The 16,899-nt window shown below is 63.3% G+C and overlaps 4 protein-coding genes across 8 annotated transcripts in view; 2 read left to right on the top strand and 2 right to left on the bottom strand.

The window, feature by feature from the left end:
• The window catches only part of PCYT2 (phosphate cytidylyltransferase 2, ethanolamine), a 7,430-nt gene extending 624 nt beyond the window's left edge, over positions 1 to 6,806 (top strand). The window contains exons 2-13 of one of the 2 annotated variants that reach the window (XM_035025769.1): positions 1,719 to 1,807; positions 2,345 to 2,506; positions 2,755 to 2,821; positions 3,581 to 3,665; positions 3,856 to 3,900; positions 4,526 to 4,664; positions 4,835 to 4,917; positions 5,165 to 5,242; positions 5,465 to 5,530; positions 5,614 to 5,679; positions 5,967 to 6,055; positions 6,149 to 6,806. In XM_035025769.1, coding sequence (XP_034881660.1) covers positions 1,719 to 1,807; positions 2,345 to 2,506; positions 2,755 to 2,821; positions 3,581 to 3,665; positions 3,856 to 3,900; positions 4,526 to 4,664; positions 4,835 to 4,917; positions 5,165 to 5,242; positions 5,465 to 5,530; positions 5,614 to 5,679; positions 5,967 to 6,055; positions 6,149 to 6,260 — 1,081 coding nt within the window. In that variant the 3' untranslated portion in view covers positions 6,261 to 6,806. The remainder of the gene's footprint in view (positions 1 to 1,718; positions 1,808 to 2,344; positions 2,507 to 2,754; positions 2,822 to 3,580; positions 3,666 to 3,855; positions 3,901 to 4,525; positions 4,665 to 4,834; positions 4,918 to 5,164; positions 5,243 to 5,464; positions 5,531 to 5,613; positions 5,680 to 5,966; positions 6,056 to 6,148) is intronic. The other variant, XM_035025770.1, reaches the window with a different exon arrangement.
• Positions 6,807 to 8,797: 1,991 nt separating this feature from the next.
• NPB (neuropeptide B) lies at positions 8,798 to 9,274 on the bottom strand. Its single transcript, XM_035026377.1, has 2 exons — positions 9,032 to 9,274; positions 8,798 to 8,926 (listed from the first exon to the last, which is right to left on the bottom strand). The coding sequence occupies exons 1-2, from the start codon at positions 9,272 to 9,274 to the stop codon at positions 8,798 to 8,800; spliced, it is 372 nt and encodes a 123-aa protein (XP_034882268.1).
• A 2,503-nt stretch (positions 9,275 to 11,777) lies between these two features.
• Positions 11,778 to 16,532, bottom strand: ANAPC11 (anaphase promoting complex subunit 11). Of its 4 annotated transcripts, none has more exons than XM_035025774.1 (3): positions 16,501 to 16,532; positions 15,437 to 15,556; positions 11,778 to 12,090 (listed from the first exon to the last, which is right to left on the bottom strand). In XM_035025774.1, the coding sequence occupies exons 2-3, from the start codon at positions 15,543 to 15,545 to the stop codon at positions 11,945 to 11,947; spliced, it is 255 nt and encodes an 84-aa protein (XP_034881665.1). In that variant the 5' UTR covers positions 15,546 to 15,556; positions 16,501 to 16,532; the 3' UTR covers positions 11,778 to 11,944. The 4 variants fall into 4 exon arrangements, with proteins under 4 accessions (XP_034881665.1, XP_034881664.1, XP_034881666.1 ...); XM_035025773.1 differs by having other exon boundaries at positions 16,402 to 16,513; XM_035025775.1 differs by lacking the exon at positions 16,501 to 16,532 and adding an exon at positions 15,951 to 16,081.
• Positions 16,533 to 16,622: 90 nt separating this feature from the next.
• ALYREF (Aly/REF export factor) overlaps positions 16,623 to 16,899 on the top strand; it is a 4,223-nt gene continuing 3,946 nt past the window's right edge. The window contains exon 1 of the mRNA XM_035025771.1: positions 16,623 to 16,899. Within this exon, the coding sequence (XP_034881662.1) occupies positions 16,664 to 16,899 (236 nt within the window). The 5' untranslated portion in view covers positions 16,623 to 16,663.

Raw genomic sequence — 16,899 nt, forward strand, 5'->3', positions numbered from 1 at the left:
GGGCGGGGACGGCCGGGCCCGGAGCCCCGGGGCGGCCGTGCGTCGCGAGCGGCGGGCGGCGGCGGCCCGGGCCTGCGGCTCCCGGTCCCGGAGCCCTCCTGGGGACGCGGGCGCCCCTGCTCCGGGGCCCGCCGCTGAGCCGCCCGCCGGGCCGCCTGAGTCTGGCCGGTGGTGGCGCGAGTCGCGTGTGTCCGGTCCCGACGAGCGCGATCACTTCATACCCGGGGAGCCGTGCGCCCGGAGCGTCTTCGCGGCGGTCTCCACGTCCGGCTCCCCAGCCTGCCTGCCGCAAGGTCGGAGGGTTTCTCCCGGGGGTCTGGGCAAGCGTCGGGGCAGGAATTGCCTGTGTCCACGACCCCCAGTGAAGCCCCCGGGCTCCGGGGTCCCTCCCAGGAGGGCCGCAGTGCCCACCCATTCTCTCCTCTGGCCGGCCGAGACCGGGAGTTGTTTCAAGTTTGGAGCTGTTAGCAGATAAGAGGAAAACTGACCTCTACTGACAGCTTGTCCACTGTGATGCTTTCTCGTACCTTCACTTGATGGAATCAGAGAAAGAACAGCTGACGGCTTCAGAGGAGAGCGAGGGTGTGTGTGTGGGGGGGCTGCCATACCTTTGCAGCTGTGCCTGAGTCACCTTGGGTAGAGGAGCATGGCTTCACGTTGGTGGACTCTGACCTTGGCCCTGGTCTGACCAGGCCCCTGCCCCAGCAGGCCAGCCATGGCCACAAGGCCACAGTGGCTAGGACACCTCCCAGACCCAGCACCACCCTGCAGCCGGAACTGTGGACCCCCAGCCCAGCCTGTCCAGTGAGCTCAGGGGCCAGCCAGGCTCCTGGATGTGGACTCTCCTCTTCTCTCATCCCGGGGCCAGAACCGTGTGACTCCACAGGCTTGTGTGCTGGGACGTGGTGTGCTGTGGTGGGAGTAAAAGGTGTCAGGGAGCGGAAGAGCTCTGTGCGCCGGGTGGCCTGAGTCACCTGGAGAAGCAGGGACACTGTCACCTACTCAGGAGACGAGAGGCTTTGGAAGGAAACAGAGCTGGTGTGGGGCCAACTTGGGGTCCTCTGCAGCACACACAGAGCAAGTGGGCCTCCAGCTGAGAAGTTACTCCTTACTCAGGCCCAGATTTGAGGATAAGAGCTCTAGAACCAGCTGGTAGGGAGGTGGTTGTTGGCCCCAGAGAGCAAAGCCTTGCTGAGTCTCTGGAGGCCATGGGGGAGGGAGCAGGATTTCCAAAACTAGTAATTGCCTTCACCCACTTGTCAGACTTTGTTTCGTGTTGGTCCCGAAGACTGTCCGCTTGCCTCAGGGTAGTACAGAGTCCAGCCCAGTTTAAATTAATGTCAGGTTACAGATTAAAGGGCCTGCCCCCCCATTGTTTGCATTTGGTGAGAGGAGGGGCTGAGGGCAGAGGACAGGGCTCCGTGGCACCTATGGGGAGCCGAGGCTGTTCTGTGTGCTCACCAGCCCTGGGGACCAGCAGGCCTTGTTCCTGGGCACAGCCCAGCCACTGTCGTGCTTGCTAAATCTGGCCAGGGACCAGTGGTGTGGGGAGCTGAGTGCCCACCTCCCCTCTGAAAGCCCAGGCTCAGCCAGACCCCGGAGCAATTCCCAGTGGCAGCTTCTCAGAGGAGCAAGGCCGCACCCCCCCACACACACCCACTCCCAGCTGCTCAGTCCCACCCTCTGCACAGGGACTCACCATTTTGTCCTTTCCACAGCTATGACATGGTGCATTATGGCCACTCTAACCAGCTGCGCCAGGCACGGGCCATGGGCGACTACCTCATCGTGGGTGTGCACACCGATGGTAAGCTGGGGCTGCTGCTTTTGACCTTACAGGGCCCCGCAAGGGGTTAGGCCAGGCCCAAGGCCGTCCTTGCGAAGAGCACAGCTCAGCAGCTTCATGCCACCTGCAGCCCCAGGTTGAGCCCACTCAGGGCTTTCCCCCTTGCAGCTCAGCTGGTTGGTTGAGCCGTGCGGCCAACGGATCACATTTCTGGCCCTGCTGCCCACTTCCCCTCCCCACACAACCTGGTTCCCGGGGCCCTGGAGGACGGAGCGCCTGGTTGTCTAAGGACTTTACCTGGAACTGTGGTTGGGTGAGGGAACCATGCAGTTATCCAGCAAACACATCCTGAGCACTTGTACTGGCCCATAGAGACAGGGTGGTGTCCAGCCCTTGTGACAAGCCGAGGGCCCAGGGAAAGAGACAGCTGCCTGCTGTGAGCTCACATGTGGTTACAGACCCTGCTTGGTGCTGGGAGGGGGCTCCCGAGGCCAGCGAGCCTGTGGTCCAGCCCTGCAGAGGTCACCCGTCTTGTTCTTGCTCTATCCCTGGCTCTAGAGGAGATCTCCAAGCACAAGGGGCCCCCGGTGTTCACTCAGGAGGAGAGGTACAAGATGGTGCAGGCCATCAAGTGGGTAGACGAGGTGGTGCCGGCGGCTCCCTATGTTACCACGCTGGAGACACTGGACAAGTACAGCTGCGACTTCTGTGTCCATGGCAGTGAGTGGGTGGGGCTGGGGCCCAGAGTGCCGGGGCCTCTGGGCGGGCCGGAGGGCAGCCGGGGTGCTGGGGCCTCCTCACATTTGGGGAGCAGCACCGAGCCTTTCGAGGATCTGAGAAGGCCTCGGGTCCTTTCCCAGAAAGAGTGCGTGCACACCGGGGCCAGCCTGGGATGAGGGTTGAGGGTCCTGTAGGCCCACGTGGTCTGGGTTGAGAATCCTTACGCTCACACGTGTGTTGCTCCTTAGATGACATCACACTGACCGTAGATGGCCGTGACACCTATGAGGAAGTGAAGCAGGCTGGGAGGTACAGGTGAGTCCCGGTGAGGGCCCCACCTTATCAGGAACGGGGCTCGAAGCTCCCCCCAGGCTCTTTCTGCCTGCGAGGAAAATGGCCAGGACCGGAACAGGGTGGCATGCTGCCCAGTGGGGCTTCGAGTGTCGTAGACCCGCACCATCCCGTATGGTCCCGTGTAGTCACAGGGTGGCTGGCCAGCAGTAAGAACAGGGGCTGTGGCCGGGGAGGGGGTTTCTTTTCTTTTTTTTTTTTTTAATTTTTATTTATTCGTGAGAGAGAGGCAGAGGGAGAAGCAGGCTCCCAAGGAGCAGGGAGCCCGACGCAGGGCTCGATCCCAGGACCTTGGGATCATGACCTGAGCCGAAGGCAGACACGTAACCATCTGAGCCCCCCAGGCACCCGCAGGTTTATTTTCGCTACCCTAACTCAGAAAGCCCTGGTGGCCGGCGGCTTCTGCCCCAGCAGCGCGGCCTGGTTCCCCTGGCCTTGCCGGACATGGTGCGGCAGGGACCTGCCCACCCAGCCCTGCACACTTGGGGCTCAGCCACACTTCCGCTCTGTCGTTTCCTTCAGTGGATGAAAGCGTAGTGGCCTTCCCTGCGCTCCTGGTCCCGGTTTTCTGTCGCGGCCTGAGAGCCGCCCGGAGCTGCCTGGTCCGCACACAGCGCGGCAGGGGCTGGGCCGCAGCAGGGCCGCCCTCAGGTGGGGTGAGCTGGAGGTGGGGACTTTGGAGCATGTCCAGGATGCGAGCCCTGACCCCACCTCTGTCCCCAGAGAGTGCCAGCGCACCCAGGGCGTGTCCACCACGGACCTCGTGGGCCGCATGTTGCTGGTGACCAAGGCCCATCACAGCGGTCACGTGAGTCCGGGGGTGACGGGGGCGGGGTCCCCAAGGTCCCAGGGCTGAGGACACTGCTGGGAGGGGGGGAGCACCCGATCCGCCCCTGTCCTTGTCTCTCTGTGGGCTCCAGGACGGCAAGTTTTGAGGCCCTGGGGTTGACCATGTCTGGGGGGCGAGGCTCCTCAACGTCGCCCATCCTTCCATTCAGGAGATCTCCTCTGAGTACCGGGAATATGCAGACAGCTTCGGTAAGGTGAGTGTTGCCATACTAGCCAGGCCAGTGTCTGATGCCCCCAGGCTGCCCCTGGGGCTGGCTGGGACGCTCACCGAGCTCCCTGCCTTCCAGGCACTGCCTGGGTACTGGCCCCGGAGGAGGAGCAAGGACCGCCTTTGAGCCGGTGGTCTCTAACCAGGCGGCCTGGCCCTCTCTCCCTTTGTAGCCCCCTCCCCTGACACCCGCCAGGGAGACACTGTCCCAGGTGACCAGAAGGTGGCTCAGGGCGCTGGGTCCCCACAAGGGCAGTGTCCACTGCTGGGCCCGTTGTCCGGCCCCAGTGCTGTTGGCTGTACAGTGCCCACTGTGGCCGCAGAGCGGAGCCACGCGTCCCACTGCTCACCGGGGTCTTCTCCAGCCTGGCCCTGGTGTGGACGGTGTCCTGCCGGAGGCGTGTGCCTGCTGAGAGCACACACGTGACCGAGGGCGCTGGCAGGCTGCAGCTAGGGGTCTGGCGTTCTGGGCCGTCGCCCCCATTCCTGCTCCCAGCCAGCCAGGCGGGTGCAGGCAGCCCCGGCCGCAGGAGAGGGGCTGTGGGGTGGGAGCAGGTCAAGGACGTGCCTGCAAGGCATCAGTCACTGACCAGAGCGCTCTCGGCTTCCAGTGCCCTGGGGGGCGGAACCCCTGGACAGGGGTATCGCAGTTTCTGCAGACGTCTCAGAAGATCATCCAGTTTGCTTCTGGGAAGGAACCTCAGCCAGGGGAGACGATCATCTACGTGGCCGGCGCCTTCGACCTGTTCCGTATCCTCTGGGACCAAGTGGGAGGGTGGCCCCCGCCCTGGCCCTGTGTGCACCTCTGCGTCGTGGGACGGCCCCCAGACTGGGGCAGAGCTCGAGGGAACCTGCTGGAGCCCCTGGTCCTGCGGGCAGCTGCTCCTTTCCCTGTTACTTGCTTCTTAACCCGGGCACAGACATCGGCCACGTGGACTTCCTGGAGAAGGTGCACGGCCTGGCAGAGAGGCCATACGTCATCGCCGGCTTGCACTTTGACCAGGTCTCGCTCCCTGGCCGGCTGATAGGGTGTGGGGGCCCTTGAGGGGCTCCTGGGGTTGAGGTTGGGTGCAGGTGGCCCACAGGGGTGAGGCTTGGGGTGCTGATAGAGACAGAGGAGACACACCGGGGCCTCTTCCTGGGGACTGGGGCTTCCCCACACTAGCGGGCACCCGTGAGGGGCTGTGGGGGAGATTCCAGCCCCCACCTGCCCAAGGCTGCCTGCTCACCTGAGTTCACTCTGGTTCTAGGAGGTCAACCACTACAAGCGGAAGAACTACCCCATCATGAACCTGCACGAGCGGACCCTGAGCGTGCTGGCCTGCCGGGTATGTGCCGAGGCGGCTGTGCTGGGTGGGGTCTCCTGCCCAAGCTGGTGGGGACGAGGGAGCAGTGAGGGCATCCAGGAGCCTCGAGCTTCCGGCCAGCCAGCCCCACCATGCTGCCCCCCTCCCCCCCAGTCCCTGCTTCCTTATCATCGAGCGCCCTCTCCCACCACTCTCTGACCTAGCTGGGTCCTAGCTAACCACCTGTGTTCCCTGTTCCCATAGTATGTGTCAGAAGTGGTGATCGGGGCCCCCTATGCGGTCACAGCAGAGCTCCTGGACCACTTCAAGGTGAGGCCCCTAGTGGGCCAGGTCCCAGGGAGGGCCCTCTGAGTGCAGGGCGCCGGGCTCCCTGACCCCCGTTCCCTCCCCAGGTGGACCTGGTATGTCACGGGAAGACGGAAATCGTGCCTGACAAGGACGGCTCAGATCCTTACCAGGTGGGTCATGCTGGGCCCTTGCTGGACACGAGGTGGTTGTGTGTGATGTCCCCAGCCTCCTGCCCCCTCCACCCCCCGGGCTCACAGTGCCTGTCTGGGAGCTTGGCTGGGGGGTAACTGCCAGGTGGCCTCCCGGGATGAGGAGGCGGGTTGCTAAGCAGCGGGAGTAACCATACCGGTGTCCTGGTCCTCCTGGGGTGAGGACCCTCCAGGCCCAGGCAGCTGGGCAGTCTCCTCGGGGTCCAGAGGAGGGCCCTCATCGCCTCCCCCTACCCTCTGGCCTCCAGGAGCCTAAGAGAAGGGGCATCTTCTGTCAGATCGACAGCGGGAGTGACCTTACCACGGACCTCATCGTCCAGCGCATCATCAAGAACAGGTGAGGGAGAGGTCCTGGCTGGGCCCGGTGGGGCGCAGACAGCCACTGAGGACCCAGGCCTGGGCACACAGCTCACCACAGCCCGGCCCCCAGGCTAGAGTACGAGGCCCGGAACCAGAAGAAAGAGGCCAAGGAGCTGGCTTTCCTGGAGGCCAGGAGGCGGCAGGAGGTACAGCGTGAGAGGGAGAGCGACTGTGACTTCTGAGCAGAGGGAGGTCACGAGCGTGCCCACGGGCCAGCCCCCTCCCTGCCCTGCTTCCCACGCCTTGAGAGATTGGTTCCTACGGTTTTTAACAAAGCTGCAGTGCTTCCTCTCTACCTGGCCTGCTCTCGGAGGATGCTGCCCCCTCCGCACCAGCACGGGGGAGCAGCCCAGTGGGCGGGATGAGCAGCGGGCACCTTCAGCCAGAGGGGCGCCACCCTGTGTGCTGGTGAAGGCCCAGCTTCTGCTCCCCCCCGCCCCCGCCAAGCTCCTGCAGACCCAGGACACCCCTACCACCTGGCACTTTCTGCCTTCCCGGCCTCGTTGGAAGCCAGCTTCAGGGGAGCAGTGACCTGAAGGGGGCACCCCCTTTCCTCCTCAGGGCACAGACCGTGCCGCCTCCCGTGTGGGCTCCCTGGTGCCCTGGGCCTGGCTCTTGGGCACCGTGCCCCCCACTTCCTGGGCCAGCCTTGCTGCTCTCCCCATAGACTGTTCTCGATTTTGTATTTGACTGGCTGGTGTACAACCAAATAAACCTGGTCGGAGGTATTCTGTGTCCGGCTCTTGGCCCTGCTCCCCAGCACCATCCACACGGTGGGGGCCCGGGGGGAAGCAGGCAGCCTGGCAGCAAGGCATCCCCCAGTTTAGGAACCCCAGACTCCTCAGGCTGCCTCCCAGGGGCAAGAGCCCAGTGGGTGCCTGGCCCCGGAGTCTGTCACAGGCCAGTGGGAGGCTGGCTCCCGTGGTTCTGCGCGGGGCCATGCATCCAGGAAGGAGTTGGCTCAGGCTCCCTGACTGGGTCCAAAGAATCTCAGCGTCTCCAAGTCAGGGCCCGCTGGGAGCAGCCCAGCAGCTGCAGGCTGCTGACCCTGGTCACCTCTTCGTTTTGGATGGGGTGAGGGCAATAGTTTGGTTGGTTTTGTTCAAAGGCGAGGACTGTGATGGTGTCTTTTCGGCCCCTTACCCAGAAGGGCATCCGTCCTTCAGCTACTGATCCAGGTGAGGCCCGGCACCTGTAGCCTGGCCCCATAGAAGGGGAGAGCTGGCATCCTTTTCCTCTGATCGGTCGGCCTGTCCTTTTCTTCCTTCCGACGTAACCACTCACGAGGCCTAACTTAGAACCCCGTGCGGGAAACGGAAGGGAAGTGACCGTGAAAGCTCATGTCACCCTCCCGGCTGGGCAGCCGGCACCAGCTTTCCTTGCCTCCCTCCCCAAGTTGGGGTATAAGTTGTGAGAGGCACGGGGCCCTCCCTAGACCCCCACCCCATCTGGGCCCCCAGCTTCAGGGGCGCGGTGGTGTTGGGTTTCCCCACACTTCAGACTCCTGGACCCCTGAGCAGGGGGGCGAGGGGGGACCAGCCAGTCCTGCATTGACTCGGATGGGGGAGGACCCGGGAGCAACCCCTCTAAGCTGGGGACTGCGGCAGCCAGAGAGCCCTCTGGGACACGGTTGGCGGAGGCCCAGATCCTGGGGGTCCGGGAAGTCAGTGCCCCCGGAGACACGTCCATTCAGGCGCAGTGGGATTGTGGGACCCCCCCCCCGATAGCCTCTGAATGGAGGGCCAGTCCCCTGGCCTCCCTGAGGCCCAGCTGGCCAGCCACACCCCATGGGTGGGGGACACCCCAAGACAAGCTCTGGGCCTCATTTCGCCTTCCTGCCCCCTGGAAGCCAGCTCTGAAGGGAACTCAAGGTCAGCCTCAGCGGGCCGGGGGCGGGAATGAACCCAGATTCCGACAAGTAAAGGAGGGAATTAAGCCTGAGTGTGGAGCAGAAGAGGCCACTGCTGCAGAGTCGTGGTCCCTCACAGCCACGCCTTGGCGCTCACAGCGGTGGGGACCACCTGCTTGGCTGTGGGTCAGGGGAGAGGTGAATGCAGAGCCCCCGGCCTTCCAGCCTGTGAGCAGCCCCTTCTCACCCTGGAACTGCATGTCCAGCTGCCCCCCCCAATCCCACCCTGGCCTCGTCACTCATTCCTTCAACAGATGGATTCACTGCCCTGTGCCTAGTACTTTGAGGTGTTTTGAGGGGACCTCAAGAAAGGAGTGACCCGAGGAGCTGCCTCTCCAGTAAGGAAGAGTTTGTCCTCAGGAAAGCCCAGAAGCAAGGCAGGCCCAGAGTGGGACTCTCCTGGGCAGGAGGGCCACCTGGTGGGGTGGTCGGAGGAGGCTAAGGGCAAACCTGGAACTGGCTCCTGGAGGACACTGGGGGACCCCGGAGCTGTGTGGACAAAGGCGGGGAGACAGCGGGGGCTTGGGGTGCGTCTGTGCAGGCTGTTCCGGGAGAGGCTAGTGGCCTAAAAGACCTGCGGGGGGTGGGGGGCGCTGGGAGCGTCTGGCGGCAGAGTTGGGGTCTGGGGACCGGCGGGGCCCTGCCCGCCCTGCCCGCCCTGCCCGCCCTGCCCGCGCCCACTCGGAGGCCGGCTGCGCTTCTCCTTTATTCGGGGAGCCTTTCAGAGCGGGGGTGGAGGGAGGCGCTGGGGTGCCCGCGCTGGGCGCTGGGCGGCGAGGGCCAAGCGAGGTCCGGGCGCGGGGTCGGGGCTCAGGCGCTGCGACAGTCGGCCGCGCGCAGCGACAGGAAGACGTCCGCCTGGCACTGGAAGGTGGCGCGGCCGTCCGGGAGCCGCTCGCAGCTCCGCAGCTTCGGGGACACGTCTGTGACACACACGGCCTGGGGGCGGGAGGAGGCTGAAGGGCCGCCCGCGCGCCCCCCGCGCCCCCCGCGCCCCCCGCGCCCCGGCCCCCGCCCCCCGCCCGCCCCGCCGGCCGCACTCACGAGGCTCCGCAGGCGGGTGCGCGGCTCGACGACGGCGCCCGCCCGGCCCGGGGGTCCCGCGCTCGCGGGGGGCTCGGAGCGGCGCGCGTGCGGGGCCCTGCGGAAGCCGGACAGCAGCCCCGCCGCGCGGCCCACCGAGTAGGAGCTGGGCCCCGCCGCCGGCTTGTACCACGCGCGGCCGGGCGGCGCCAGCAGCAGGCACAGCGCCAGGGCGGCGGCCACCAGCGTCGCGGGCCGGGCCATGGGGACGCGGGCGGCGGGCGGCGGGCGGGCGGCGGGGTTCGGAGCCGCGGCGGCGGCCGCCTTATATCTGCGGAGCGGGGCGCGGGGGCGGGCGCAGAGCGGCCGTCGGGCCCCCCCGCTCGCCGCAAGAAGCCGTGCCTCCCGCGCTGGGGGCCCGCGCCTGTGGGGGGATCCGACGCCCCCATCCTCCCCGCCCCGGCCGGCACCTTCCAGGGTCCTGCCCGGATAGGGCCTCAGTGCGAGCAGGGGGCAAGTCGGGCAGCAACTGAGCCCCCAACTAGCCCGAGGGCGCCCCAGCCCTAACACTTACCGCCCCCCCCCCCCAGAGGTCCTCGGTGCTCATGAGGCTGGGGAGAGATGACTGCCCAGGGGACACTTTCTCCTGCCCTAAAGGGGAACTGATCCCAGGGCCAGGGCTTCTTGAGGAGACATCAAAGTCTGGGCGGGCCTGGGGGCCACACTGTGTTTCACACCCACGGGGGAAGCTTCTACTAACAGGGTCACTACAGGTGGGGTCCTTTAGGAGGAGGTGGACGGCAAGGCCAGGCCTGACCTCTGGAAACCGAGCCAAAGGACAGCTGACAGGAACCCAGAGGCCGCTCCCACCCAGCTCTGCCCTCAGGCCGGCTGCCCTCGGGAGCCTCAGGCCATCTCTCCTGAACACCTGTGTTCAACGGGAGATGAATCAGACCCAGTCCCTGACTCAAGCCGCAGCCAAAGGGGAAAACACAGCTGGCTGGAGCCGCTCACCAGGGGGGAAAATAAGGGAGCACTAGGGGGGGCGGGAGGTGGGAGGGGGTGACGGGAAGCCAGGGTAGTGTTTGCAAAGGCAGGTGGTGTGAGCCTGTGCGTCCTGGGGGAGGGAGAGCGGGCTGAGGTTCTGGAGTCCTGAGAAGACCCTGCAGGGGCCCTGAGCTTCCTGGGAGGAGACAGATGGCTGGATGTGGACAGGACCTGGTGGGCAACTGCATGGCCAGCTTGAGGCCAAGCAGGCCCTGCAAGGACCAGGCTGGAGCCCAGGATACGCAGTGCGTAAGTGTCCAAGTGGCAGGAAAGTAGGCACAGCCTACAGGAGGGGCCGTGACCTTGAGCAAGTTGACACCTCTGAGAATGAGGACATCCACCCCAAAGGGCAAGGCCGGAAAGCCTGCGAGGCTGCACTCAGGGTCTGATGCCCCAGGCACACAGTCGTGGGCCACAGGAGAACCCCCCCCCAGGCAGGGGAGGTGGGGCGGGGGATGGGGGGAGGCCAGGGTGAGGTCAGGAAACTCCAGGATGCTACAGGGCTGCCATGCTGCCCCGAGGGGCCTTCTGCAGGGCCGCAGACCACTCGTACTGGGCTGTGAACTCCTCCCTGGGAGTCCTCGCATCCGAAGACATTGTAGACACAAAGGCTCAAGAATAGAGAGTAGCCGCCCAGACCCAGCAGCCAGACCTAAGTTTGTTTGCAGGGCTGTTGGGAGCACCCAGGGGGGCTGAGCCCAGGCCCCAGGGGCACCAAGTGCGGCTGCTAGAGGACGTGGGCCAGTAGGCTTGCTCAGGCACCCCTCCTTCCACTCACACTCCCTAAACACCCTGGACACACTGTCTTATTTGGATGTGCCCTCCCAGGACAGATCCCGGCCCGGGGCCCTGGCAGCTGGGTTTCTGGACACAGGGCATGTGACCTCCAGCTTGGGGAAGAGTGATGGTCCCCAGGGCTTCCTTCCCTCTGGGCACAACATCCAGACAGCAAGTAGGGAGCCCCACAGGTGACCGACCAGGAGGCCAACACCTGGGTGCTGAGGACAAGCAGTGTCGGAGTGCTCGGTAGCTGGCCACCCACGAGGCACAGGGCAGTGATCCCCAAGGAGTGTCCCTTGAGAATGGACTGGAAGGAACCAGTGCCAAGTGACTCCTTGCAGCTCACAGGGACATGCAGCCTGCAGCGGTCTGTCCAAAAGTAGCCAAGACTCCCAGGGCTGGGGCCATGGCCCCCAGAGGCCGCCCCCCAACCTGGAGCTGTGGACTAACAAAGGTGCCCAAAGGAGCCTCCCACGGGCTGTTCTTCTCTAAGTAGAGGACCTCAGACACCTGGGGACACAGATGGCCTTGACATGGCCTACACTGGGTCCGTCGCAGCCCAGATGCTCAAGCTGGAACAAGGGAGAAGGGACTGAGATCACCAGCACCTGCTCAGGGACGGCCCTTCAGCAGAAGGGACCGCGGGCAGCAGCTGCTAGCCGTGCCGGGTCCGAGTCGCACAGACTAGTCTGCGAGGCGGTCCCCGGCTTCAGGGTGAGTGGCCTTCGTGCCCCTGTTGGCACCACCAGGCCTTTCAAGCCCCCAGAGCCAGTTACTCTGGCCCCAGGCTCTTCTGGCTGATCCTACGCTCCTTCTCCTCCGGGGACTGTGACTCAGAGCTTTGGTGGCATCTCATCGAGATGTTTATTCATGAGTTTTCCCATCGACGCACGGCGAGGCGGCATCGGGACCAAGAAAACAGGCAACCAGAGCCCTCCAGCAAGGTTCGGGTAATTTAATGGGTTTCACTTATTGGATAAAGTGTCACCATTTGAAGGAAAACAAACGCAGCTCCAGTCCTTGTGTCAACCCTGTCGCGGCCCAGAGGGGGGCCGTCCCAGGGGAGAGCACGGCCGGCCAGTCCACGGCTGGAGGCCTGGGGGTGCCTCACTCCTTGAACTTCCACTCCTGGCGGCACATGGGACAGTGCTGCTGCACCTGCTGTGCGTTCAGCCACTTGAGGATGCAGTGCATGTGGAAGCAGTGGGAGCACTGGCCCCACACCAGGGGGCAATCGTCACCCGGGACCTTGCCTGCGGGAGGGGCGAGAGCATCACGCCAGTCACACAGGGCGGGGCCAAGGCCCAGGGCCCGAGGATGTCAGGCGCCTGCGCCAGCCCACTGCAGCCCGGGGGCTTGTGTCCACAGCCTCCCACACCTTGTTTCAGAAAAGACGGAATTCAGGAGTGTGAGCGCACTGTGCGGGACACGCACACATGCACGCACGCACACAGGCACAGGCCTGCAGTGGTGGCCCGGACTCCGCCCTCCCCTGCGAGGGGGTGCTCGGCTGCAGGGAGGGCTCTAGACCCATCTACAGACGCACCGCAGCTCTGCCCCTTCACCTGGGACACCAAGGTTCCAGCACCGGTCTATCTAGGGCCACCCCGCTCCCCCCGCTCCCCCCGCCACCATCTGAACAGGGAACTATTTCTTCTGATCAAGCGTCGGAGAGCTGGGGCCTTGGGACTGAGGTTCCTCTTCTAAGCAGCAGGGACCCAGCATAGTGGAAGGAGCGGTGTTTGCGGCCCCACCTGTCAGCAGCCAGGAGTCCGCATGCTGCTACCTTCACCTCTTTTTCATTTCTGGCCTCAAAGGGCCCCACCTCCGGGGCCCAGGGCACATGCTGCTAGCACTCCACTCCACATGCATGGAAATGCTACCTCCATGGGTGGGTACGGGGGGACAGCCACACTGCCCGTAATCAGAAGAGGATAGGGGCGCCTGGGGGGGCTCAGTCGTTGAGCGTCTGCCTTCGGCTCAGGTCATGGTCCCAGGGTCCTGGGATCGAGCCCCACATCGGGCTCCCTGCCCGGCGGGAAGCCTGCTTCTCCCTCTCTCACTCCCCCTGCTTGTGTTCCCTCTCTTGCTGTGTCTCTCTCTGCCAAATAAATAAATACAATGTTTAAAAATGAAAAATAAATCCTTTTTATTTATTTTTTTTAAAGATTTTATTTATTTATTTGACAGAGAGAGACACAGTGAGAGAGGAGCACAGGCAGGGGGAGTGGAGGGGGGAGAGGCAGGCTTCCCGCCGAGCGGGGAGCCCGATGCGGGGCTCGATCCCAGGACGCTGGGATCATGACCTGAGCTGAAGGCAGGCGCTCAACGACTGAGCCACCCAGGCGCCCCATAAATCCTTTTTATAACAAAACATCACTGTCTCTCTGAAACTTTGATCACAAAACAACTAGAAAATTACATACTTGGCTAATCCAGAATTACCTTACTCACTCTGCTTCCCCAGCCACCGGGGTGGGGTGGGGGGGCGGGGCGCGGGGGGGGGGGGGCTGAGACCCTGTGCCAGGAGAGCCCACTAGGTGTGACACCTGAGATTACATCCCCCTCACCCCCAGGGCCTTCCTGAGCCCAGCAGAACTCAGCTTGGAATGAGTGCCCTGCAAAGAGAGGATACACTGGTGGGGGGCAGGGGATGCCCTGGTGGCCGCTAATGGGGAAGTACGCAGGCCACACGGTCCATCTGAGGCGAGAGTCGTTTCCAGTAATGTCACCAGCAGGCAGCCCGCCTGAGGCATATGATGAGCACAGGGGCAGTGACGGTGACCCACCCAAGCACTTGCTTGTGTCTTGATGGAAATCCTTCATCATGAAAACACCTCTCAAGAGGACTTTTACTCCCAAAGCTCTCTGGGACTGGGAGCGGATTTATTACAGCCTCAGTCACTCTGGCTTTCTCACAAGAGCTCAATTTTAGCAAGAGAAACCCAGTGTCACCTCATCCGTGTAAAGAGCACCTAAGCGTGTCAGACACTTGGCACATTACGACTTGCTCTCAAATTTGACCTTGGGTCTGAAGATCAGGCTCTAAACCCCCTCCTCTGTGGCCAACAGACCCCCTTCCACAAAACCGGGGCACACTGGCAGGTGCAGAGATGCCGGCCACAGGCCCCGCTGAAACGGCAGCAGCTGGGCGCCCAGGCTGTGCACCCATGCCATCCTGACCACCCCACTCACTCTCCCACAGCCAATCTAGGCAGGACTTCTCTAGGTGCCCATCCAGGACCCCAGAGCCTTTGCTGTGTCCCTAAGGAAGCATTTAAGAGTGCCTTAAAGTAGATTCAATAAAACCAGATCTTGAGACTATGTAAAACTTAATCAACTAGAACCAGTCAGTGATCTGCTAAGATTACATCCACCCATTTGAGTAAATCAGGACGGATTAAGTCCTGGGAAAGGAGATTTCCTTTCAGCCAAAGCAAATGTAAAGATTAAGCCTAGAATATGGGGCGCCTGGGTGGCTCAGTCATTAGGCGTCTGCCTTCGGCTCACGTCATGATCCCAGGGTTCTGGGATTGAGCCCCGCATTGGGCTCCATGCTCGGCGGGAAGCCTGCTTCTCCCTCTCCCACTCCCCCTGCTTGTGTTCCCTCTCGCACTCTCTCTAATAAATAAAATCTTTTAAAAAAAAGTAAAGCCCTATTATTATCCTGGGCACTCACCTGACCCCAGAAAAGAGGCCTCGTCATTCACAGGACAGAGTGGCCCCTCAGTATTCCCCATGTCCCGTTTTCCTCTTGGGACCGCCCTTGTCCCCCCAAGGGTCAACTTGCTTCTGTTCAAGTTCACTTCGGTTTGGCTAAAACAAAACTCATTGGTGCAAAAATGTGTTTTTGACTTAAAAATAGACTCAAAGCGTTTCTACTTCACAGAACGTAATGGGAACAAAGATGAATCAAAAACCACCACAAAGAAATCTGATTAAAACCTGGTCAGACACCTTGAAAAAGTTGCGAGCGGGGTGGAAGGCCTTGTTCTATGTTAATATTGAACAGCCAGGGCGGAGCAAAGCAAGCAATCGTGGATCCTGCTCACACCACACAGTGAAGAGACATCTATGGACAACAGGAAAAATCTAAGCAAGGGCTAGGAATGGAGGTGACCCTAGAGACTCATCGTCACGTCACATCTGATGTGACAGCACTCCCCGTAAAAAGTTGGAGTTACATTTAGAGACTCGGCTGAAGTGGAACCAGGCGTCCTAGTTAGCGGTTACCAAACCATGAAGCAAAGATGGAAAGGTCCCTTAGCCGCTGTGATCCTGTGTGCCGGGTAGGGGGAGGGGTAGCCCTACAACATTCTGGGTTTTGTTCGATTGAGAATCTTCAAACACAGAGTTCTAACATACCTTTATAGCCCGCGGACTTTGACCACAATAAAAGGCAACATCACTTTTTCTTAGAAAACTTTTGATGAGCTCTTTATACGAACGTGGGCCCAAACCACCTGGCTTTCTCCTGTCAACTTTTCTTGAGGAAAGGGACACCAAAACCCAAGCTCTCTGTGCAGGTATTTCTGGGGAGATGGCACAGCCAGGCAAGCAGGCAACGCTCAACAGGGAGGGAACACCGGGGACACTCACAGTCCGGGCAGCATCCATTAAAGGCCATCCGGCAGATGCCACAGTTCTCGTCGTTGGCCACCCAGAGCCAAGTGGCCACACCATTCCAGCACTTGATCTTCACCTTCATGGCCGCGGAGCCTACAGGCGGAGGGAAAGAGGTCAGGGAGCTACACTTCGTCTGCGCAGCGACAGCATCTGGGCACCAAAGGGGCGCGGCTCCGAGCCCGAGGTTCAGCACGGGCTGGGATTGCTGCCAGAGCTCTGAGAAATCCGGACGGACAGGCACAAATGCGTCAGCACGGACGGCGGGGGCAGGGCCCGGGTGCCCCTGGGGGGACAGAGTGCCCCAAGAGGGAGGCGCCCTACACATTCAGGGCATCTACAAAGACTGCACGGTCTGCCCTGCGTCCAGGAAACGGAGCTTGGGCTTTCACCAACAATTGCAAAAACGTACCATACGGTGCTTTTCAAAGGGTTAGGACTAACTTAGGGACCCCGAGAGACCCCAACCCAGCTGACTACGAGTTCACACCACGGAACCACCGCCCAGCCCGCTCAGCCTGCGGCCCTGGTCAGCGAAGATTTGGTCGGCGAACGCCGCCGCCACCACCACCCGACGAGAGTGCGGAGGAGGGCGATGCGGGGCGGGACCAGGGCGCGGGGAGAGGGCCAAGTGCCGGGAAGGGGTGGGGTGCGAGGAGGGCGCGGGAGCGCGGGGAGAGGGTGGGGGGCGGGGCGCGAGTTCGGAGAGAGGGGGCGGGGGGAGGCGCGAGAACGCGTGGGAGGGGTGGGGTGCAGGACGGCGCAGGGGCGCGGGGAAAGAGCGCGAGGGAGAAGGCGCGGGAGCGCGGGGAGAGGGTGGGTGCGCGCGGGAGACGTGCGGGCTCGAGGCTCGGGGCGAGCAAGCGGGGGAGGGGCGGCGCGCCCGTCCCGCCCCAACGGCCGCGCCCCGCCCCGCGCTCTCGCCCCGCCGCCGGCCTAACCTCGCGCTGCCCCGCCCGCCTTCCGTTGGCAGCGCCCGCGCGGGAAGGTACAAAAACGACCGGCCACCGCTCGGCACCTTAACAGCAGCGCTCGCCTACCTCTCCCCCTGGCGCGCACGCGCCGCCCTGCCCCCACCGCCCCCTCGCAGCCAATCCCCGGCCTCTCCAAGGCCTCGGCACCGGAAGACAGCGCGCGGCTCCGGAAGTGACGCGCCGGCGTGCTGACGCGCGGGCTCGAGCCGAGGCCGATTCCGCGCCCGCCATGGCCGACAAGATGGACATGTCTCTGGACGACATCATTAAGCTGAACCGGAGCCAGCGAGGCGGCCGCGGCGGAGGCCGGGGCCGCGGCAGGGCCGGCTCCCAGGGCGGCCGTGGCGGCGGAGCGCAGGCCGCCGCGCGAGTGAGCCGAGGCGGCGGGCCCATTCGGAACCGGCCGGCCATCGCCCGCGGCGCGGCGGGCGGCGGCGGCAGGAACCGGCCGGCGCCCTACAGCAG

This window comes from Mirounga leonina, unplaced genomic scaffold, assembly GCF_011800145.1.
Source record: "Mirounga leonina isolate KUSES-001 unplaced genomic scaffold, KU_Mleo_1.0 Mir_197, whole genome shotgun sequence".
In the NCBI taxonomy this organism is placed as follows: Eukaryota; Metazoa; Chordata; class Mammalia; order Carnivora; family Phocidae; genus Mirounga; species Mirounga leonina.

What these genes read in the sequence shown, in the direction of transcription:
- ANAPC11 (XM_035025774.1), bottom strand. Translation starts at nt 15,545, where the DNA reads ATGAAGGTGAAGATCAAGTGCTGGAATGGTGTGGCCACTTGGCTCTGG. An exon ending in TAATGGATGCTGCCCGGACT is followed by an intron (nt 12,091 to 15,436) that starts GTGAGTGTCCCC and finishes CCCCTCCCGCAG; the next exon opens with GCAAGGTCCCGGGTGACGAT.
- NPB (XM_035026377.1), bottom strand. Translation starts at nt 9,274, where the DNA reads ATGGCCCGGCCCGCGACGCTGGTGGCCGCCGCCCTGGCGCTGTGCCTG. An exon ending in GCACCCGCCTGCGGAGCCTC is followed by an intron (nt 8,927 to 9,031) that starts GTGAGTGCGGCC and finishes TCCCGCCCCCAG; the next exon opens with GCCGTGTGTGTCACAGACGT.